Source organism: Oryzias latipes, chromosome 9 (genome assembly GCF_002234675.1).
Source record: "Oryzias latipes chromosome 9, ASM223467v1".
NCBI classification, from domain to species: domain Eukaryota; kingdom Metazoa; phylum Chordata; class Actinopteri; order Beloniformes; family Adrianichthyidae; genus Oryzias; species Oryzias latipes.
This window is the reverse complement of record NC_019867.2, coordinates 3,937,228-3,960,008: the sequence shown is the minus strand read 5'-3', so window position 1 is coordinate 3,960,008 and position 22,781 is coordinate 3,937,228. Positions and strand designations below refer to the sequence as shown.

The 22,781-nt window shown below is 41.6% G+C and overlaps 4 protein-coding genes across 5 annotated transcripts in view; 2 read left to right on the top strand and 2 right to left on the bottom strand.

Moving 5' to 3' along the window:
- The first annotated feature begins 168 nt into the window (after positions 1–168).
- Positions 169–22,781, top strand: part of mrps30 (mitochondrial ribosomal protein S30) — a 31,749-nt gene continuing 9,136 nt past the window's right edge. The window contains exons 1-5 of one of the 2 annotated variants that reach the window (XM_023958234.1): positions 173–801; positions 1,127–1,272; positions 1,498–1,603; positions 1,958–2,134; positions 2,258–2,739. In XM_023958234.1, coding sequence (XP_023814002.1) covers positions 210–801; positions 1,127–1,272; positions 1,498–1,603; positions 1,958–2,134; positions 2,258–2,517 — 1,281 coding nt within the window. In that variant the 5' untranslated portion in view covers positions 173–209 and the 3' untranslated portion in view covers positions 2,518–2,739. Of the gene's footprint in view, positions 802–1,126; positions 1,273–1,497; positions 1,604–1,957; positions 2,135–2,257; positions 2,740–22,781 lie in introns of those variants that run through there. The other variant, XM_023958235.1, reaches the window with a different exon arrangement.
- Positions 4,949–6,829, bottom strand: LOC111947867 (nuclear factor 7, ovary-like). Its single transcript, XM_023958232.1, has one exon. It carries the CDS (start codon positions 6,691–6,693, stop codon positions 5,272–5,274), a length of 1,422 nt encoding a protein of 473 aa, XP_023814000.1. The 5' UTR covers positions 6,694–6,829; the 3' UTR covers positions 4,949–5,271.
- Positions 7,768–9,548, top strand: LOC101158254 (2-methoxy-6-polyprenyl-1,4-benzoquinol methylase, mitochondrial-like). The gene is made up of 4 exons (XM_004085234.4): positions 7,768–7,941; positions 8,658–8,746; positions 8,949–9,060; positions 9,286–9,548. Exons 1-4 carry the CDS (start codon positions 7,822–7,824, stop codon positions 9,385–9,387), a joined length of 423 nt encoding a protein of 140 aa, XP_004085282.1. The 5' UTR covers positions 7,768–7,821; the 3' UTR covers positions 9,388–9,548.
- Positions 18,222–20,078, bottom strand: LOC101158503 (nuclear factor 7, ovary-like). Its single transcript, XM_023958233.1, has one exon. The coding sequence runs from the start codon at positions 19,900–19,902 to the stop codon at positions 18,487–18,489; it is 1,416 nt and encodes a 471-aa protein (XP_023814001.1). The 5' UTR covers positions 19,903–20,078; the 3' UTR covers positions 18,222–18,486.

The following is a 22,781-nucleotide window of genomic DNA, read 5'->3' as shown; positions in this document are numbered from 1 at the left end:
CCTCTTCTGAACGCTTTAAAATTATCTATTCTGAACTAGAAGATCATAAAAATAAACATTTAATGAGTAAATTGTCAGAAAGTACTAATTAATTTTAGTAAATGCATAAGTACATTTTCCGTCGTTGTTGTTTTTCAGCAGAAGGTGGCGCTACGAAGGTATACAGTTAGTATGAGGGTCAGTGACCCGGAAGCACAAACTCGACAAACATGGCGTCTCGCTGCAAGCTGCCCTTGCTGTTCCCTAAAAGCCTGTTTAAGAACCTGCGGTTTGTCCACACTGAGGCTGCCGTAACGCAGCCTTCGTATCCGCCTGTAGTCGCTTCCCTTACCGCTAAGAGCAAGTCCGCCAGGCTGCGACAGATCGATGAGCAGATTCAAAAGATATGCGCCTCTCCGGTGGAGGAGAAACTGTCGCTCATCACCCGCATCCAGCGGCAGAAATTTGTGGTATATCCCCAGACGTTCGCTCGGAACGCGGATCGATGGTACCAACACTTCACCAAGACGGCGTACATCCCAGGTTTACCCGAGAAGTTCTCTGTGGACAGCGGGGAGGGGAGCTCTCCATCACCCGCGGATCAAACCGAGATCACTGGCATTGACGGTGATGCGTTTGCGGAGATCCGCGCCCTGGTCACCCGTGTGATCCTCCAGGAACACTGCCACATGAATAAGAAACGCAAACCTTACGTTTACAAACATCAGGAGCAACAGATGGGACCTTTTCTAAAAAATCTGGTGGCTGAACTCACATACAGTTTGGCCAAGTATAACCCGCTGCTCCTATCCTCCAGTCTCGGTAAGTGAACGAGGGGAAATGATAGAACGTGAACGCATCACAGTTCTTATGGAACAATCTGGACTATTAAATAAAATGCAAACAAGGGGATTCTCAAAATAAGAGCAAAGTTTTTGTCCCTGTTCTTGATGCAATCAAAAAGAGAAATGTCTTGTTATTTTCTCTCTCTAAATTTACTGTTTTATTGAACCTTAGTCAAATAGGAGGAAAATAATTAAATGAAAGAAATACAAGGTCATAGGCTTTCTGAATCTGTTTATACAAATATTCAGTTTTTCTCCTTAGCCCTGTTTATTAGTAATGTTTCGTCTCGTGTTTTTGTCAGACTTCAGTCCACAGGTGAATTTTTACTGGCGTAGAGGGCAGAGGATTATACCAAAGGGGCACCGTAAGGGGCGGCTGGAACCATTCCGGTTTCAGATTGACGACAGCCCTCACAGTCAGATCCGGATAACTCAGCAACTACCACAGGTAACAGCCATGCTGACAGCTGATGACATCACAACAAAATCCCATCGGACAAAAAGAAAGTTCCTGAGTTTGTGGAGATAAGAAAGAATTGCCTCCACACACAATGAATATTCACCATTTAAATTAAAGGAGTTTCTGAGAATTATTTATAAAAGAGAAAATAGACAAAAAGCCACAGATTCAGAGCTCATCAGTCAATAAAAAAACATTTTTGTTCCTTTAAAGTTTAATCCAATGGAGGCGTCTTACACGGCTGACGTTCCCTTGGTTCCTCTCGCTCCAAACCTGATGCCCCTCTTCAGGAGACAGTATGACAACCACATCTTCACAGGTATCAAATATAAAAACAATAAGTTCTTTAAGGGAACAGAACTAAGACTCCTGTGATTAATAGCAGCAAATCTGCCAGTTGTCTTCTGTTTGTAGCTAAGGGTCATTTCTAAACCAGATCAGTTAACCAGGTACCTGCTGATAATCAGACTTTTCAGTCTGATTTAAAGCAACCGTCTTTACAATAGAACCACCGTCCTACCTGTTAATGTTCTGAACTGCTTTATGTCTTCAACCCAAAGACATTTCAAGCTGAGTCAGACAAAGATTCTGATGAAATTCAGGACACTTTTTGTTCCATCAGGTCAGAGTTTGAATTTCTTCTTTTGATGAATCCTCTTGGTCGTTTTAACAGGCGCAAAGCTGCCCGACCCAGCATGCTACGGTCACACCCAGTTCCATTTGGTACCCGACCGGTACCACAGAGACCGGATGCTGAAGCAGCAGCAGTCTGATCAGGTGGAGGTTTTCCTGAGAGCCAACGCCCTCGCCAGTCTTTTCTCCTGGACAGGAGCTCAGGCTGCGTACCAGGGTGAGTTCTCCACGCAGGAGACGCCTCTTCCTGCCACTGAAACCGTGGACGTTTAGTTTATCAGGTCCTAAAGGCCAGTTGATGGTTGAACTGCCACTGATCTTCCTGTTCATCCTTTGACAGGTTTCTGGAGCCACGAGGACGTGTGCAGACCCTTTGTGTCGCAGGCTGTGATCACAGACGGTCACTTCTTTTCCTTCTTCTGCTACCAGCTGAACACTGTGGCTCTCTCTGTGGAAACAGATGCTAACAACCCCAGAAAGAACCTTCTGTGGGGCAGCCAAAGCCAGCAGCTGTTCCAGACTGTGCAGGACGGAGAGGTGCTGGGTCTGAACGACGGCGTCATCAAGCTTCTGGTTCAGTTCCTCATGAACCGGCCGTAGAGTCCAGTAAAATCTGTTCTGAAGGTTTGGTTTTTCATGGCTGTTAGACATGCAAAAGGTTTAAAGTTGAAGTTTATTTTGAAAACCAGAAAATGATCCATGGCTGCTGTCTTCTGCCCTCTGGCGGCAGCACGATGTACTACATCAAAGAGGAGGGAGAGAATTTTCAAATTAAAAGAACAATTTCCAGATTGTATTAATAAAAAAACGAATTCAGATAAATTGTGTGTTCATCTTTGATTTCATTTCATTCAGTAAACTGAATTCATATAATATTGTTGCTGCTCTCATTAAATAGATTTCTTAGTGTTTGGATATGTTGGTAGTTCCTAAAGGCAGTGGCGCCACCAGGGGGTGGCCAGGGGTGGCCATGGCCACCCCTCTCCGACACCTGGCCACCCCAGTGGCCACCCCAGTAGCCACTATAAGCTGTGGTAGCATCAGTTGTGCGTTTCATCCCAAATGCACAGCCAGCAAGCGGCAAGTCGCTCTGATCACCTAAACCGGCCCTCACCCCCTCCCCTCCCTGCTGCCCTTGAGTGCGCAGACATCTACAGAGGAGCCGCTGGACGCAGAATGAATAAGACGCGTGGTTCACTTCCGCGTTCGAACCCTCAGATCCTCTGGGCCGGTCAGACAAAAGAACCAGTCTCAGTCACTAAAGATGAACTTTCTTTATTACTTTTTCCTTAAGTCCAAAACGGCGACTGACCGCGCGTGTATGCGCTCCACACACTCACACGCGCTATCCCCCCTCTCTTCCTGCATCGCGCGAGCACCGGTTTCAGCACGCACACACACGCGTGCGCGCGAGAGCGCACGCACGCACACACAATCACACATCCCAAAATGCTACGTTTCTTTTCCTGTTAAATATTTTCCGTGGGTCTTTAACAATCTGTTTACTGTACTTTAGATCTGTATTGATAGATAGATAGATAGATAGATAGATAGATAGATAGATAGATAGATAGATAGATAGATAGATAGATAGATAGATAGATAGATAGATAGATAGATAGATAGATGACTTTATTAATCCCACAATGGGGAAATTTCATTTATCTATGGCAGCAACACGACATTCAGAAATAATCTGTATAATATAACATCAATAAAGGACATCACAAATGACATTTATATTAAATAATTAAAAATATCACAGAAAATTATTATCAAAAATTATTATCAAAAATTAGATTCTTATTAAATAAAGAAATACATATTAAAGTGCTGGAGAGAATGAGGAAGACAAAGATGAGACGGCATCAGAGGAGGGACAGTCAGTATCATTGGTCAGAGAAGCAAGGCAGAACTCAGCATAAGGGGCTCCACCTGTTCCTGGACCAACTGGTGAAGTTAGAATTATGTTACCCTATTAATAAAAATGTTTCATGATTATAAGTCTGAATAGAAATGTCTACAGATATAATTAATAATTAGAAGGATATTTTTTTTATTATTTCAGAACAACAGATTTCATTTTTTGTTCATTATAGATATCTCTCAGTCAAGAGCCGAACACCCCAAGCAGACACACCAAAGCATTAAATATAAACAAAAAATATATATCAGTAGTAGTATCTACTAATGGTATCTACTAGTATCTATTAGTTATTATACTAGTAGTATCTACTATAAGTTCATGTTCTACAAAATATCAGTAGGCATTTATCTTTCTGTTGGTTTTCTAAAGGTTGTTTTACTACGTTTGGTAGAATGAATTTTAAAAATATAGCTCATGGTTTTTGTGTGCCACCCCAAGATTTAATGTGGCCCCCTACTGGCCACCCCCATGAAAAATTTCTGGAGGCGCCACTGCCTAAAGGTGTGAGAGTTCAGCTGCACAATCTCAGGAAGTGTGTGAGTGACATACTTGGGACAAAAAAAGACCTAAAGAGTAAAGCTGCTTAAAGACTAAAGTTTAAACTTCTGTAAGGTTTAAATGAATTTAGGGTTATACTTTGATGTGAAGAAAATAAAAACCTTTTTACTTTGAGTCTTTTTTACTTTGAGCCAATAAGCAAAGCTCTCAATTTACTGGTCAATTTTCCTCTGTAGCAGATGGTCCAACAAGTGACAAAAGAGTGATTTAGAATTTTATTGTTTTAAAACATAATTTAATGTTTTTTGGGTGAATATCACTAAAGATTTAATCTGCTCCTTTTTTCTGATTTTCCTAATTGAGTTCTACTTTCACAGAAATATCGTCCTGTTGTCCTCTACAGTGGACGTGTCGGGGAATTACAATAAAAAATATTTTTTAAAAATTTAAATTGTAAGGAGTTTTTTAAGGCCCAAATGGATAGGAAATCACACAAAAACAAAAATTGGGAGACACTTTTTTTCCTCGGTTCTCAGGAGGATACACAAAAATACAGATTTTCTGCTAAATCTAATCATCTGGATTGATCATAGAGTGATAAAAGATAAAGATTCAGTGTTTGAAGGGAATTTATTAACAAAACATCAAAGTCACATTTTCTGGATCACTGTGGATTCATTTTTATCTTGAAGGGAAAAAAAAAAATCAGAGAATTTATGGAAACAAACTCAATATGTCACATTTCAGTTTCCTATTATTAAACTATTCAAATGTACAAATCAGTTCTTATACAATGTTTTAGAGTTAATTGTTGCACAAAAAATAATGAAGATTTTCTTCTGTGTGAAGAAAATCTGATTATCTGGATTGAAACAAGTGTGATGAAAGAAAAAAATTTCAGTTATTTATTTTTTTTAATGACAAAAGAGTCAAATCATCTCAGTCGGACAGATTTGGAGTTTAGAGGTTTTTGCATCTTCTGATTTATTAACTTCAAAATATGGAAAAAGTTTCTCAGTGAAAGTGTCTTTGTAAGTGTAGATGTGAGTCATGTCTTCAGGGTTGTAGAAGGACACCTCCCCCCTGTCATAGTCCAGCTGGACTCTGATCTTCTGGAGACTCTTGGTCACAGTGACAGTCTGACCATCACCGTTTGTGTATTTTCCATTACGGTGTAATAAACACCAGATTCCATCTTTTGGTGAAGCAGAACATTCTCCCTTCCTGTTAACAGACTCTTTAGTCACACCAATGAGCCAGAAAGGATGATCTCCCACCTCCACCTCCCAGCTGTGTTTCCCTGATCTGAAGCCCTCAGAGCCAAAAACATCAGGATATTCCATGTTTCTCTCTGGATTGTTAGGAAGCTGCTGAGAAGTTTCTCCTCGTCTCACACTGGTCAGATCATCAGACAGATAGAGCCATCCTCTTGCAGTGTTTGGATCCAGGAGGACCGGACTGAAGTGGACCTTCTCCTTCATCTTCTCCCAGACTCTGAAGGACAGGTTGCCCACATGTTTGGCCACATCTATCAGAGCTCCTGAGAGCAGCTGTGGGTCTGACAGCGAGCTCTGGGCTCTGGCTCTGCTCTGAGTGTCTTTCCAACTGCTGAGGAACGCCTCCTTGTCTTTCTGCAGCTCTGCTTCAACAGCACTGATACTTTCTGACAGAGAGGACATCTGCTCCTGGATCCTCTTCATCTCTCCCATCACAGTCTTCCTCTTCTGCTCCTCTTCCTCCCTCAGAGCTGCCAGTCTGGACTCCTCTTCCTCCTTCAGGAACTGCTGGAGCTTGTTGAACTCTGCTCTGATCTGTGTCTCTGTGGACAGCAGCAGCTTCTTGGAGTGTTGAATCATCTGATTGTATGTTTCCTCCACTTCTTTGTATTTGATCTTCTTGTCCTGCAGAGACTTTAAGTCAGATTTCAGCTCCTCCTTCAGCTCTCCGACTGCTTCTTCTACAGGAACCACTTTGTGACTCTGGTGCTGAAAAAACTCACAGACAGAACAAAAAGCTCTCTGCTCGTCTTTACAGAACAGTTTGGATTCTCCTGGATGTTTCCTGCAGACCTCCATGAACTTCTGCTCTCCTGTTTTTGTCTCTGATGATTCAGATTTCTGTCTTCCAGCAAACGAGTCAGCAAGTTCCTTCAGGCCAAAGTTCACAGCAGGATGATCTTTAGAAGATTTTCTTTTACAGATGGGACAGTTTTTGTTCTGAGTTTGTTCCCAGAACTTCTGCAGGCAGCTCCAACAGAAGTTGTGGTTGCAGCTCAGAGTTACAGGATCATTGAAAGTCTCAGAACAAACGTGACAGTTCAGGTATTCAAGAAGAGCAGCTCTCTCAGCCATTTCTGACCAAAGTCTTTCAGACTCACCAGCTTCTGTCTTGAAGTTCAGGATGAAAATATTCCACAAATCTTTGTTTTTCCAGCAGAGATTCAAAGACCTTTAATGGCGTCTGAGTTCAGTTCAGAAAAGTCATTTAACTTTCAGTTTCCTCAGAATTTATTTCCTCAGTCTCAGCCAGTGTTGACAGATAGAGTCACTGTTTTCCAGCCCAAACGTCATCTATAACCGCCAGACCCAGGCAAACGGAGCTTCAGTACATAAGAACCCAACAGCCACAAAGCTTAGCGTAGTCCGCTATTATATGTTCATAAGGCGACCAAATCATGCATACCCGCCCAAAGCCAGTTCTACCCGCAAATTTAGAACCAAAATCGCCCAATTGGGCGGAATCACAACGATCCAATACAGAACAGTTCAATACAATAATAGGAAAAGAACAGGCCAGGGGGTTGTTATTACTTGTTACACAAAGACATTGAAACTGACGCACAGGTCCAGAGTTTTAATCACTTTCTTATTGTCAGAAGGGTTTATTGTGTAAGCAAATAAGATAAAACATTAAGCTTGTATCTCTTTCTTCATGACTTTGGCTCAGAAGTGTTCGTGATTTTGAGTTTGATTGATCCAGGATTGCTCTGCGTTTGCGTTTTGCAGGGCAGTGAAGTAACGAAATTTCCTCCCAGTAGTAGTAGGGCTACCAAATGTCCAGCAGAGGGCGCTTGGTCTTCTCTAGGATTTCCACATTCCAGTGTTGCCAGATAGGGTCACAATTTTCCAGCCCAAAAGTCATCTGATAACCGCCAGACCCAGCCACAAACTGCCCAATGTTATCTCTAGTTATCTCTAGGATAACTGGACGGACCGCGTTTTTTACTGTGGCTAAAGGCATATATAGAAAAATGAAAATTAAATAACAATATTGAAAAAAAAAGAAATTACTACATTTCCAAAAGTTCTTAAAAAATGGGCTAAATCCGCCGGACAAAATCCGCAGTTCTACATTTGACCTTTAGATGGCAGCAAATATTCACTGCAGTATCATCAATAGAAAAAGAAACTTCCTGTCTCACTGTGTAATCAACATGGCTGCCTCCGTGAGAACGTTTGTCCGCAGTTTGTCCCGCAAAAATGCCTGTTTCACCGCAGTATTGCGGCGGTCAGAGTGTAGGGGGTTCACCGGTGCAGCCGAGGACCGGAGCACTCACTTCGGCTTCGAGACCGTATCCGAGGCGGAGAAAGCAAGCAAAGGTGAGCGGAAGAAAAGCTCCAGGGTTTTAGCTAGAAAACTTTATTGATAAAAACAATTAATCAATGTGGTTATGGGGGGGTATGACTTATATAGTTTAACATAGACAAAAAGTGTATAAATAAGGAGAGAGGCAGTTCTTAAATTATTATTTATGCAATTTTAAAAGTTTCTTTTGTTTAAAATAAATGTTTATGGAAGTACTTACACATTTTTATTATATGTATCAAAATATCTAAAAAAAAAAAACAAGTTTCAATGTTTTTGTCAGTAATTTCAAATGAAAATTCTCACATTTTATCCAGAATCATATGAAAATATTCATCAGGTTTGTGGTGCAGCAGCAGTGGTCTGAACCCACATTTGAAGCTGCAGTTTAATGTTTTAATTGCAAAAACAATCTGTCACAAACAAACCTAAATAAAGTCAAAAAGCAGAATTTCAATCTTTTAAATGACACAGTAAAAACTTTATTGAAATAAAGACAGTAATGAATATTGTGTCTGCAACCCACAGACTCACATTCTCTGTGTGTCTGTGGGTTGAGTTTTGGTTCTCACCTTAGGAACAACTAAAAGGTCAAAGCTGGAGGACCTCAGTGTCTTTGAGGCCTCATACTTCAAATACTTCAAACTGAGACCAATGAAACATTTTTAAACCTTGAAAGAATCTAAAATTTTATCCATAGATTTAAACTTCAGGCTCGTTCTGCTTTCAGGCGCTCAAAGAGGCTCTTCGGGTCCTTAAACCTGGCGGCAGGTTCCTGTGTTTGGAGTTCAGCAAAGTGACCAATCCTGTGCTGGAACGGTAAGCAGCATGGTTCGATATTATATAAACTACTCCAATGATCTGGTTTTAGTTTTCATATTTTCATCCTAAATCGATCTTGTTCGCTGAAAAACAATTTTCAGTCACAAATAAGTGATATGAAGGGAACAAAGGTGGAACGTTCATGAATAAATGGTCATTTCAGCGCTCAGCACTGCAGCTGAAGTTTGTTCCTCCTCAGGCTCTACGATGCCTACAGCTTCCAGGTGATCCCAGTTTTGGGAGAAGTGATCGCTGGAGACTGGAAATCTTACCAGTATTTGGTGGAGAGCATCCGCAAGTTTCCTGACCAGGTAAAAGCCCCGCTTGGTTCAGAAACTGTCTGGAAATGATCGTCATGCTGTGGAAAAACATCTTCAGGGGTTGAAAGTAGAAGCAGCACAAATAAACTATTTCATAATTTCTGTTACATTTGTTAAAAAACTGACTTTTTTTCTGAGTTTGAAATCAAAGTTTTCCTTGTTTCAAACAGTTTAGTGACTTTGTGGATCTCACTGAAGTCTGTTGTTTCTGTGAAGGAGGAGTTCAAAGGCCTGATGGAAGACGCCGGGTTTTTCTGCGTGCAGTACTTCAACCTGACTGGGGGGGTGGTGGCTCTCCATTCTGGCTTCAAGCTGTGAGGAAGAGCGGCTCTTCATCTGCGCGGCTGATTTCTGAGATGAGGCGGAGTCGCATTTCTGTTCCATAGATGAATTTGTAAAAAGATATTTTCAGTCCTGTATCACAGAGATTGTTGAGTTTATTAAACAAAATGCTTTAAATTAAAGCCAATCTGTTTGACGTCACGGGTTAAAAAAAGTTTTATTTGTTGTCAGATATGAAAAGGTTTGTGATGTCATACTTTAACGGTGAATTGCAGCTTCCATGGAGACTGAGACTCATCTTGGTCTCATAAAAATGTGCATCAGAGTTCTTTACAGGAACTTCAGGTTCTTGTTGCTTAGCAACCACAGAGACCCCCGTCCTTGTAGTCTTCAAGGTCACTCAGGTAAAATAGCAGGTGAACAGATCAGCACAGAGTTATTAAGAAGTGCTTGTTGATTGACAGATGTTCATGGCGGCGTTGCAATAAAGTTTTGCTGTTTGTTTGAATTTGTTTCCATTTAAAGACAAAAAGCAATCTTCCTCCTCAGAAAAGGCAGAAGCTGGACTGTAGGGTTTGGGGAAGAGCTCGTCTTCAGCTTTAAAGCTTAAGGTGGACTGAAACTCACTAAAGGAAGTCTTATAATGTAAGCAGATTTTAAAGAAATTGATTTACTAAATAAAATATGAATCAAACGGTCAAATCCATTAATGATATTTCCAAACCTGCTTAATCCTTAGGGTTTCTGGGGCCTATCCCAACCTCTGTGGAGGGAAAGCAGAGAACACCTGAGTGAAAAACACTGAAATATGTTCACACATGAAGACAATTTAGTCATCAACCTATGCAGCATGTTTTTAGACGTGCAATAACAGAGAACATGCAAACTCCACTGAAATGTTCTAGCTGGGATTTAAGCCAGCGCCTTCTTGCTGTTGGGAGATAGTGCTAACCACTACTCTACCATGCCGCCCCTAAAATTCCAAGATTCTTAACAAGAAGCTTATGCTGGCCTGTTAATGTTTGAATTTCTATCAGTAAAACATAGTGGTGGAAGTGTAATAATGTGGACTGAGTCAATCACAAGCTGTTCTGTGCATCAGAAGATCTTAGAGTCAATGAAAGTCTGTCTTGACAGCCACAACTTGAAATGGATCATGCTGAAAGAAAAGAAGCCAAACGTCACCAACAAACCTTCAACACACCAACTGAAGTGGTTTTTAGCTCTTAGATGTGGAACATTTACCTTTTCACTCACTGTTTTGGTGTTTTGGTGCAGATTTTGACAGATGATCAAAAAGTGTAAATTATACATTTGTGTTGATCTAAGGCAGGAGTCTGTGACCTGTGGATCTGGCCCTCTGGCTAAAGGAAAATAAAATGATAAAAAATGAAAAAATAAAAATGATTGTTTTCATTTTAGTTCCATTCACACCTGAGTTTTTCCTGTTCCAGTGAGATAAACACAAAAATCTCATCCAGATGTGAATAAAATGTTAATCATGAAGATTTTCTTTCAAATTCAGACAGAAAGTTGGAGGTAAATGTGTTCAGAAAGACGGTCCAGTAACAAAGAGAACTTTCTCTCCATCTTCCGAATTACTTTCAGGTGTAGAAACACAGATATATTTTCCTCATGAAGAGGATTTAACTGCTGCTTCACATTTACTTGAACAGAAACAGCAGAAAATGTCAAAATTTAATGGAAATCTTTAGAGAAAATGAAGTTAAATCTGGAATTGAATTCAGATGTAAAATAGTTTGAGAAACTAGAGGGCAAAGAAAACAGATTCAATCAGCCTTTGAGAATTTATTTACAAAACATCAAAGTCACATTTTCTGGATCATTTTGTGGATTCATTTTTATCAAGACAAAAAAATCAGAGTTTATGGAATAAATGTTTGTGATTTTTAGTTTTCTATTAATAAACATTTAACATAAACAAATCACAGTTTTAAAACAATTTTTTAGAGTTATCTGTTGCACAATAATATTAAAGATTTTCTTCTGGTTGTGAGCAAAATCTGGATCTGGAGTGATCACAGTGTGATGAAAGAAAATATTTTCAGTTATTTTTTGATGACAAAAGTGTCATGACTGACTAAGCTTGGCAGACCCAGATGCTTGAACACGGAAGGATGACAGGAGGCGAGTAGTGGTAAGTAATGGATTTATTAGTTCAGCTGGTGAGGTTGTCTTGATGCGGCAGGGAGGCAACGTGGCTGAAGGGGGTCCGTGGATACGAGACGAGATGAGGACTGGAACCGTAGCTTGAGAGACCGACTGTGGCTTGAGAGTTGGCGTGGACTCCAACAGCGCTCCACTGAAGGAGGTGAGTATTGATGGAATTGTGCTCGGCGCGGCAGCTGCGGTGAATTAGGCCAGGCAGAGAGGGGAGGGTGGAGGAACCTGACAGAGGCACCAAGACAGTACCCCCCCCCTCAACGACCGCCTCCAGGCGGTCCAGGGCGGTGATCAGGATGGGCCCGGAAGAAATCCTCGATGAGGGACGGGTCCAGGATGAGAGAGCTCGAGATCCAAGATCGCTCCTCAGGACCGTAACCCTCCCAATCAACCAGGAACTGGTGCCCGCGACCCCGACGCTGGATGTCCAGTATCCCGCTAACCGTGAAGGCGGGGGCGCCGTCGATGACCCGGGCAGGTGGTGGGGAAGCGGACGGCGGGCACAGAGGACTGTCCTGAACGGGTTTGATCTGAGAGATATGAAACAGTGATGAAAGTCTTCCGGGAATTCCCGGAAATCCGGGTTTTTGAGCAAACCGAACGTACTTTCCGGGAAATAAAGACCTGATCTCTACGGACAAATCGCTTTCCGGATTAGAAAATGGTCTGAAATCAGCTAATTTTAGCTTTATTTTCTATATTTCTCCGCAGATCGCTTCCTCTATGGTCGTGGCCATCTTTCGTCTTCCCGGCCTAATTGACCAATGACGGGACGTTTTAGTTGCTTTCGGATGCGTCGACGGGTCTGATTGGCTCTGTCTGCACCACGTGGTCAGCGTGACTCGCTTCCCTAGAGACCAAAACTAGCGGACCCACGCTAAACTTTCACAAACACATCTGTAGAGTTTGCGATCAAATTTGTGTTAAAATAATGGCAGGCATCGTCATTATTGAGCCTGGTCACGACCTCAGTTGTGAGAAGACGATAAAAAACAAATTGAAGTGGTCTTGGCTGGAAAAAAAAAAAAGATTTTTAAGGTAGTGTAGGTCAAATACTTTTTTGTGTAAAATAATCTCAAAACCACATTTTGAAATAATTTCAATTTTAGTTTTGAGTTTCAGTTTTTATTTTGAATACATTTCTCTATCTAATTTATTTGTATTTCCTAATTACCATGATTTAGTTCAGTATAGTTAACATTAATTATAAGTATTTGATGGTTTGGACCCGCACTCCCTTAAAAAATAATGTTTACAATATTTAGTTTAGTTTGTATGTTTGTTTTGATATTTCCCAGATTACTTAGTATTGGTGTTAAAGAATTGATGTATTATGTTATAGAATTATAGTTTAAAGCAGATCCCATATTTTGATGTAATTATAGTTTGAGAAAACAGTGCAAGTGGATGTTGTACATCAGTCATTTCTAAAGCAGAAATAATGTATAAATAACTGAGGTATTTTCATAGAATATCATAGTTACTGGTGTTCTTTTTGCCATTTGGGGCTTTGATGTTACTATATTTTAGCAATTGTATGTTTTGCAGCTTTAAGGAAAAGCGTAGATTGTAGGATTGTGTTACTTTGAACAATTTTCCAAATTCTTTTTTAGGACCAGCAAGTCCTTAATGGAGAGTCAAACTAGGGGTTTGAATGACAAATCATGATGCTCCAATTAGTCTTAGTTTCTTGATAAAGAAGTGAATAACTAGCTGCCAGAATGCACCAGAATGCATCTAAGACCACGTATTTTTCCAAAATTTCGCTCTGTGCCCGCCATATCGCTCAAAGAAAAGTTCAGGGATTTTTTCCTTGCCTGACTTTCATCACTGTGAAAGGAGGGGTGTACCTTGAGAGCCAGAGAGAGGCGTAGACGGATACAGGAAGGATTGATTATTTTTTGCAATGGTATAAGGTCCGATGAACTGGGGAGCCAACTTGCAGGAGTGAGCATGGATGGGAATATTGCGGGCGGAGAGCCAAACCCTCTGACCAGGCTGGCGATTGGCGATGCGACAGTTGCTCTCCTTGGTGCGGAGGAGAGCTTCTGTGGTCTGGCGCCAGATGTGTTGGCAAGGCTGGAGATGTTCCTGGACCGAAGTCACCGCCAAATCTTGTTCCTGGGACAGAAACCGAGGTGGTGAGTCACCTTTCGAGTACCAGCTTCGAAAGGTGACAACCCAGTGGCACAGGATACGTGAGTATTGTGAGCATACTCTATCCATACGAGATACTGGGACCAGTCCTTGTCGTTCTGTGCCGCCAGACAGCGTAGAGCTCCCTCCAGTTCCTGGTTAGCCCTCTCTGCTTGACCATTGGACTGGGGGTGATATCCGGAGGTGAGGCTGACCGTGAACGCCTTCCAAACTTGGGAGATAAATTGTGGGCCACGGTCAGATACGATGTCCAAGGGGATGATGCCTGAATACCTGGTTGACCAGGACTTGGGCTGTTTCAGTGGATGATGGTAACTGGGCTAGCGGGATAAAGTGAGCCATCTTGGTGAACCGATCAATGACAGTGAGTATTACAGTGTTAATAATAATGGATTAGATTTATCTGTGCTTTTCCAGACGCTCAAAGCGCTTAAATTGTGGCCATTATTCATTCACTCCTCATTCATACTTGGTGATGGTAAGCTACGGTTGTAGCCACAGCTGCCCTGGGGCAGACTGACAGAGACGTGGCTGCCATTTCGCGCCTACAGCCCCTCTGACCATCACCGGGATCATACATGCACATTCACACACCAGTGGAGCCACACTGGAGGCAAGGAGGGTGAAGTGTCTTGCCCAAGGACACAACCACATTTTGGCTGGTGGGAGCGGGGACTCGAACCGCCAACCCTTCGATCATTGGACGACCCGCTCAACCACCTGAGCCACTGTCGCCCTGAGATGGGGGCAGTCCGGTGATAAAGTCCAAAGAAATATGCGACCAGGGACGGCTGGGAGTGAGTAGTGGGTGAGGTAGTCCAGCGGGTGGAGTATTAGCAGATTTGGAACGGGCGCAGGCGGCCACAAATTCCTGTACATCTTTTTCCATGGACGGCAGGAAGAAACGACGTCTGAGCAAGTTTAGCGTACGTTAGACCCTTCCATGGCAAGAAACCTTGGAAGCGTGTCCCTAGGATAGCATTTCAGATCAGAGGGAGTTGGGGACAAACAGAGTTCCATTAGGGCAAGGGGCGTGACCGGGTTCCTCACCTTGAGCCTGGATAACGCGATTCTCAATATCCCAGGTGAGGGCTCCCACAATGCAGGTGGGGGGAATGATGGTGGCAGTGGTTGGTTCCGAGGAGCTGAACTTGCGGGACAGAGCAACGGGTTTAGTGTTACGGGTTCCTGGTCTATAAGTAATGGTAAAGTGGAAACGGTCAAAAAACAAGCACCACCTTGCCTGCCTGGAGTTTAGTCTTTTGGCCGTCCTCAAGTATGCCAAGTTCTTATGGTCCGTCCAAACCACGAATGGATGTTCCGCTCCCTCCAGCCAGTGCCTCCACTCCTCAAGGGCCAGCTTGATGGCCAACAGTTCCCGGTTCCCCATGTCATAGTTTTGCTCTGAAGGTGACAGCTTTTTAGAAAAGAATGCGCATGGTTTAAGCTTACCGGATTGGGGGTCTTTTTGAGAAAGTACAGCTCCGACTCCTGAATCCAAGGCATCCACTTCAACCACAAACTGACGGGAGGGGTCTGTTTGAATCAGGATGGGAGCAGAGATGAACAGACTTTTAAGCCGGTCAAAAGCTACTTGAGCTTCCTGGGTCCAAGAGAAATTCTGAGAGGTGGACGTGAGACGTGTAAGGGGTGCGGCGATACTGCTGTAGTTCCTGATGAACCGCCTGTAGAAATTTGCAAAGCCGAGGAACTGCTGGAGCTTCTTACGGCTATTGGGAGGCCCCCAACTGGCAATGGCCTCAATTTTCGCAGGATCGGGTCGAATGTGGCCTGGCTCAATTATGTATTCCAAGAATTGAACATGGTCAACGTGAAATTCACATTTTTCAGATTTGACAAATAGTTGATTTTTCGAGGAGATGAGTGAGTACTTGGCGGATGTGCTGTTCATGTTGGGTCAGGTTATCAGAGTAGATCAGTATATCATCCAGATTAACGAAAACAATACGATTCAGAAAGTCCAGTAGGATATCATTTACTAGTCTCTGGAAAACGGCTGGGGCGTTGGTCAGCCCAAATGGCATGACCAGATATTCGTGATGACCGAGTGGTGTGTTAAACACTCGTCCCCCTCCTTCATCCTGATCAGGTGATAAGCGTTTCGAAGGTCCAATTTAGTGAAGACGCAGGCCTCCTGCACAGAGTCAGGAGTCTTGTTTAGTTTTAGAACCGAAAAAAGGTCAATTAGAAATATCTAAGCTATCACAGAGATTTTGCTCTATATCTAGCCAAGATTCATCTAACACACCAGGATTACATCGCTTGATTAAACTTTACTAAAACAAAGCTAGAAGCTTTTGGAGTATAAACTTGGAACTTTTTTCTTTTGAAAAAACAGCTCTGATTTGCCAAAAGAAGAAGAGCTGATGAGACAGAGTCCATCTGATTTAGGCTGATAAGAAACTGTAAACCTCAGTACAAAATATGTTTTCAGGGCTTTCAGACAGGTAAAAAGTCTAATATCGACTTTTATTTAGAAAAGAATCCAAAGAGATCTATAACTGCAGTTTTACATCCACAGTCCAATGATTGCTGTCTACTGCCCTCTAGTGGCAATAAGATGTACTACATTTAAGATAATAAGGATGTCAAATTAAAATTAATTTGGCAAATTTATTGTTTACGACTGAGTTTTAGGGCCAGTTTACAAAAAAAATGTAATAAGACTTTTTAACTACGACTAAGTCATACATTTATTAGAAAGCAAGTCACAACTGTTAAATCACGAGATTTTAAGTTGTAAATTTAGGAGTTTTTATCTCCTAAATTTACGACTTAAAATCTCGTCTATGGAAGTGATTCCATACTCGTAAATCTACAAGATAAAAGTCATAGTTTAACGAGGAAAAATCCCCAATGTTTTCCATTTATTGGAGCCTAGCTTGAAGATGAAATATGTGTAGCCTTTTGTGAAGCTTTATTTACGGATAGGTTGAAAAAGACAAAGAGATTCTGAACCTCTTGGCAACTAAAAATCAGATTATTATCAGTGGAGCCGGCTTTCCAGGGTTCAGTGTCGGTAAAGCGGAGTTTCACATGTGAAATAAGGAGCTCAGAGACACGTTTGGGTGCAGAGTACCGCTGCAGCCTTTATTCTCCTTTTCATTCACACACCCTGAAGTTCATTTGTCATCTTACGTCATGAACCTGTCATCCGAACACCAATGCGGAAGTAAACAGTGTTACACACGCCCCCTCCTCCAGATGAAATGTCCCGTTTGAACATAAAACAACAAAGGGGAATAAACATAGTCTGTTATATTAGCATTAGATTGTTGAAAATACCAAAAAGTGCTCCTCCTTCTCAGACGGAAGCGTCACACAGACAAAGAGATCTTGTCTTTAATGGAGGAAGAAAGGAGGGAAGTGGACATCATCTGCAGGGTACGCGGTGAACTTCAATGGGCTGCAGATCCTGCAAACCACCCATCAATAAATAAAATCTTAATAAATCGTAAATCAAACAAATGAGCTTTCAAACATTTGGAACGTTATCAATAAACATTCAGCTCACCTGTTCAATTGAGTTTAGTCGGTCTGCATTCACTTGCTGCTGCATTGTGACAGACAGGGCTGCGGGGGGTGGTAGTTTGTTCCTCATGGTGTACCATAGGCTAACATTCATGGCCAGCACCTGAGCAGGTACTCCTGGTGAGTGTTGGATTGGAGATATCCCTTGGTGTTAATTGGCCACCCACCAGTGCAGTGGAGTTGAGGAGTCCCTGGCGGCATCCGCGCTCATGCAGTGTTGAAGCGCAGTCCAACTGTCCGAGTATACTGTAAACATACCTTTTATGGAACGTGTGTGTACATTTTGACAGACGATAAAGTGACCTGCAGCTCCGCAGCCACATCTGGTTCTTTTTATCCTCCAATGTGGCCCTATGGCTAAATAAAATATAAGGATAGAAAAATAAAAAATAAACTTATTTTTAAATTGTTTTTTTTGCATTTTAGTTCCTTTCATGCCTGAGTTTCTCCTGTTCCAGTGAGATACACAAGAATCTCATCCAGATGGGAATAAAATGTTAATCATTAATCTTTTCTTTAAACATTTGAAATCCTGACAAAATTGGAGGTAAATGTGTTCAGAAAGACAGTCTAGTGACAGAGAGAACTTTCTCTCCATCTTCTACTGGTTTTATGAAAACCTCAAAGCAAAAACTGTCTACAATTGGAGGAAAATGCAGAACAAATCTGGATTTCAGGTTACGATCAAGAAAATGTTTCTAACTTGAAAATGTGGACAAACTGGTTCACGTCTTCATCTGTGGACTTTCTGGCTTGTCTGGTCAGTAAAGATCCAAATGAAGAATTATTTTCAGTTGTAGAAACATGCAGGTGAAGTTTTACTCATCAAGAGGATTTAACAGCTGCTTCACATTTGCTTGAACAGCAGAAAATTTCACTTTGGACATTTTTTAGAGAAGCTGAAGTGTAATCTGGAATTAAATTCAGATGTAAAATAGTTTGAGACTCTAAAGAAGAAAGAAAATAGATTCAATCAGCCTTGAATGAGAATTTATTTACAAAACATCAACATCACATTTTCGGGATCACTGGATTCGTTTTTATCAAGACAAAAAAAAAATCACAGAATTTTTCAAAACGTTTGATTAGTTTTCTATTAAACATTTAAAATGTCGAAATCGGTTTTAAAATATTTTAGAGTTAAAATTAAGATTTTCTTCATATTCTTAAAATCTGATCATCTGGATTAACCAAAGTATGATGGGGAAAAAACATTTTTTTTATGACAAGAGTCAAATCATCTCAGTCAGTTGGACAGATTTGGAGTTTAGAGGTTTTTGCATCTCCAGATCTTCCAACACTGAAATACGGGAAAAGTTTCTCAGTGAAAGTGTCTTTGTGAGTGTAGATGTGAGTCATGTCTTCAGGGTTGTAGAAGGAAACCTCCCCCCTGTCATAGTCCAGCTGGACTCTGATCTTCTGGAGACTCTTGGTCACAGTGACAGTCTGACCAACAACGTTTGTGTATTTTCCATTACTGTGTACTAAACACCAGATTCCATCTTCTGGAGATGCATCACACTCTCCCTTTCTGTTAACAGACTCTTTAGTCACACCAATGTTCCAGTTAGGATAATCTCCCACCTCCACCTCCCAGCTGTGTTTCCCTGATCTGAAGCCCTCAGAGCCAAAAACATTTACATATTTCATGTTTCTCTCTGGATTGTCAGGAAGCTGCTGAGAAATTTGTCCTCGTCTCACACTGGTCAGATCATCAGACAGATAAAGCCAACTGAATGCAGTGTTTGGGTCCAGTAGGACCGGACTGAAGTGGACCTTCTCCTTCATCTTCTCCCAGACTCTGAAGGACAGGTTGCCCACATGTTTGGCCACATCTATCAGAGCTCCTGAGAGCAGCTGTGGGTCTGACAGCGAGCTCTGGGCTCTGGCTCTGCTCTGAGTGTCTTTCCAACTGCTGAGGAACGCCTCCTTGTCTTTCTGCAGCTCTGCTTCAACAGCACTGATACTTTCTGACAGAGAGGACATCTGCTCCTGGATCCTCTTCATCTCTCCCATCACAGTCTTCCTCTTCTGCTCCTCTTCCTCCCTCAGAGCTGCCAGTCTGGACTCCTCTTCCTCCTTCAGGAACTGCTGGAGCTTGTTGAACTCTGCTCTGATCTGTGTCTCTGTGGACAGCAGCTGCTTCTTGGAGTGTTGAATCATCTGATTGTATGTTTTCTCCATTGTTTTGTATTTGATCTTCTTGTCCTGCAGAGACTTTAAGTCAGATTTCAGCTCCTCCTTCAGCTCTCTGACTGCTTCTTCTACAGGAACCACTTTGTGACTCTGGTGCTGAGAAAACTCACAGACAGGACAAAAAGCTCTCTGCTCGTCTTTACAGAACAGTTTGGATTCTCCTGGATGTTTCCTGCAGACCTCCATGAACTTCTGCTCTCCTGTTTTTGTCTCTGATGATTCAGATTTCTGTCTTCCAGCAAACGAGTCAGCAAGTTCCTTCAGGCCAAAGTTCACAGCAGGATGTTCTTCAAATGGTTTTCTTTTACAGATGGGACAGTTTTTGTTCTGAGTTTGTTCCCAGAACTTCTGCAGGCAGCTCCAACAGAAGTTGTGGTTGCAGCTCAGAGTTACAGGATCATTGAAAGTCTCTGAACAAACGTGACAGTTCAGGTATTCAAGAAGAGCAGCTCTCTCAGCCATTTCTGACCAAAGTCTTTCAGACTCACCAGCTTCTGTCTTTAAGTTCAGGATGAAAATATTCCACAAATCTTTTTTTTTCCAGCAGAGATTTAAAGACCTTTAATGGCGTCTGAGTTCAGTTCAGCAAAGTCATTTTACTTTCAGTTTCCTCAGAATTCATTTCCTCATTCTCACCAAAGGTGGAGTCAAGTTTTTTTTCTGTTGATCAGGTTACAAAGTTCCTAAATATTTCTTCCAAAAAAATTGTTCATGCAATTGTAAATGTTTACATTATTTGTACCTTTTCAAAAACTGTATATCACACATTTCTAAATAAAATGAACATTTAGAAAACTGTCACACTAACAAATATGTACACTAACAAATGTGAAGAAAAATTCTAACTTTTTATCTTGTTTATAATCACTTCTAACATTTAAAGAGTTTTATGGATTTCTGTTTTATGAATTCTTAAACTCAAACTCAAACTTTATTTATTTATATAGCGCCTTTCATTTTGGTTAAAAACACAAAGCGCTTAACATAAAAACAGATAAAACAGTCATAAAAAGTGAAAGTTATTAAAAACAGAAAACAAAGGACAATCACACAAAGAAGGTACCCCTACCTCACCACCCCCCGCCCCCATCCCCACCCACCCAGTTACCCCAGTAGAACCGTGAACAGACTTAGAAAAAAAAAATCTTATGTCTTCATAAGTGGTTTGATTTTAAAATGCTTGTTTTTTATAACAAATGTTTTACTAAAATCTTTAAATCATTGAAAGCTAAATATGATAAAGTATCAACAGTTTATCAAAAATAGTTTGACCAAGTATAAAAGGGACTGGAAATTTAGATGAAAATCAGTTCTAAAAATCTTTCAATAGGCTTTTAGCCATAGCTCGTGCTGGTTTGCGGTGCCTTCCATCCGTGAAACCCAGGTTCAACTCCGGGTTGCTCCCTGTTCCCTTCTCTACTTCTATGCCGGTCCCAAGCCCGGTTGCTTTGAGAGGGTTGCGTCAGGAAGGGCATCCAGCGTAAAACATTGCTAAGTTTACCATGCGACTCATTCGCTGTGCCAACCCTGGATGGGAAAAGCCGAAAGAGAAACACACACATTAAACAAACAAACTATTGAGTTTGAGAAGGAAGAACAGGCCCATCAGAACCAGGACAAACAGACTAAGGAACAGCTTTTAACACAGGCAATACCATACAGAATACACACACTTCCACCAACTACACTTCACTAACTTTTTACAAATGCTGAATTACTGACTACTACGCATGTGTGCAATAACTGGGTCTCTGTGCAATTCCACACAATATTTATTATGCTACTCTCATGGCAACTCAACTCATTAAATTCTATTTTTCATACATTTTTAAAATTTTTGTTTAGACATATGAGTTACAGTGTTTTCATTTTTTTATTCTATTTTATTTCATTTTTCTTCACCGCGCCAGCGCTGCTGCAATTTCATTGTATCACCATGTACAATGACAATAAAAGGATTCTGATTCTGTAGATGAACAGGTACAACGGTTAAGTGATGAATGATGGAATAATGTATATAGGTTATCTCATATTTGCTTATATTATGCATCACCTAGCTATATATATATAGGTGATTTAATCGTGTTTGCAGAAGTGTCTGTGTGTGTCCAAATCTGTTTCACAGGAAGGTGGAGGTGACACCCTTGGGAGAAAATGTTTATCTTTTCGTCTTTTCAGCATTCTCCTGAGAACCTGTGTTAGCTATGTCTAAAATGAACCGAAGGACGCTCTGTGTTAGTTTATCTGTGAGAAACGGCTTTGCAGGTCCAGAGATGATTTGAGAAGACTGTGGAAGGATGGACATGTTGTAATAAATGCTTTCTGATAGCGCTGCAGCTGTGTTTTTATCTGTTTCCCCTCCTTAGAGCTCAGCGCATGTGTAACTTAGGGACAACCTAAATCAACTTATTAAAAGAGGAGGCAGCAGAATTTGCGTCAGAGTGGAGAGAAATTGTTTACTGGGTAGATTTCTGTCTGCTCTCCTCGTAAAGGTACCTTTGTCTGTTGGTCTTTCTTGACTAATTATGATGTTGCAGGTTGTTTTGACCCAACATTAATTTGGTCCTTCGAGCCGGATACCAACATACCTGACGATTTCAGCGAGCGTGGTGGGCCCCAGAAAACTGTGGCCACAGCTGACTCCTAGGTGAGTCAGCTTTGTTGGAGCTGGTGCCCATCCCGTTGGCTGGAGTCCAAAAGGTTGACGGTATACCAAAGGAGAACGACAACAGAAAGGACGGCGGAGTCCTGCGAAATTCCGTAAGTACGGACGACGTACTATTTGGTTGGACGCCGGGGTCCTGGAAATTCTGTGTTAAATAAAATAATGAAAAGAATACATATATGTATGAATAGATATGATATAAAAAATACCAGTACCATAACTTTCAGATGTAGGAAAATTATATTTTCAAAATTTGCTGCGGGCCAATAAAAACAGTAGTTTGGACACCCCTGCATTAAGGAGTAGTTACGTTACTTTTTCCATGACATTTATTTACATTGTATGAATTATATCTGGCCCTTTGAAGACAGCCACTATGCTGACGTGGCCCTCAGTGAAAATGAGTTTGACCTGCATTACAGGATGGAATTAAAGGAAAAGATCAGGAGAAAATGCAGAAAGCGGGTTTTGAGTCTACGGAATTTTGGTTGAGAGAGGCGGAAAAAAGGAAAAAAAGGGCAGTGCGGCTTCAGAGAACAGGAGAGATTAGAGGGAGGGGGCGCGTACACGAGCCTGCAGGAAGGAGGACGAGAACGTGCAGGAAGGAGGAGCGCCTGCTCCACACGGAGCAGATGTGAACAGCTCTCTTTACCCCCAGTTAGTAAAGGATCCCCCA

What these genes read in the sequence shown, in the direction of transcription:
- LOC111947867 (XM_023958232.1), bottom strand. Translation starts at nt 6,693, where the DNA reads ATGGCTGAGAGAGCTGCTCTTCTTGAATACCTGAACTGTCACGTTTGT.
- LOC101158254 (XM_004085234.4), top strand. Translation starts at nt 7,822, where the DNA reads ATGCCTGTTTCACCGCAGTATTGCGGCGGTCAGAGTGTAGGGGGTTCA. An exon ending in ACCAATCCTGTGCTGGAACG is followed by an intron (nt 8,747 to 8,948) that starts GTAAGCAGCATG and finishes GTTCCTCCTCAG; the next exon opens with GCTCTACGATGCCTACAGCT. An exon ending in TCCGCAAGTTTCCTGACCAG is followed by an intron (nt 9,061 to 9,285) that starts GTAAAAGCCCCG and finishes GTTTCTGTGAAG; the next exon opens with GAGGAGTTCAAAGGCCTGAT.
- LOC101158503 (XM_023958233.1), bottom strand. Translation starts at nt 19,902, where the DNA reads ATGGCTGAGAGAGCTGCTCTTCTTGAATACCTGAACTGTCACGTTTGT.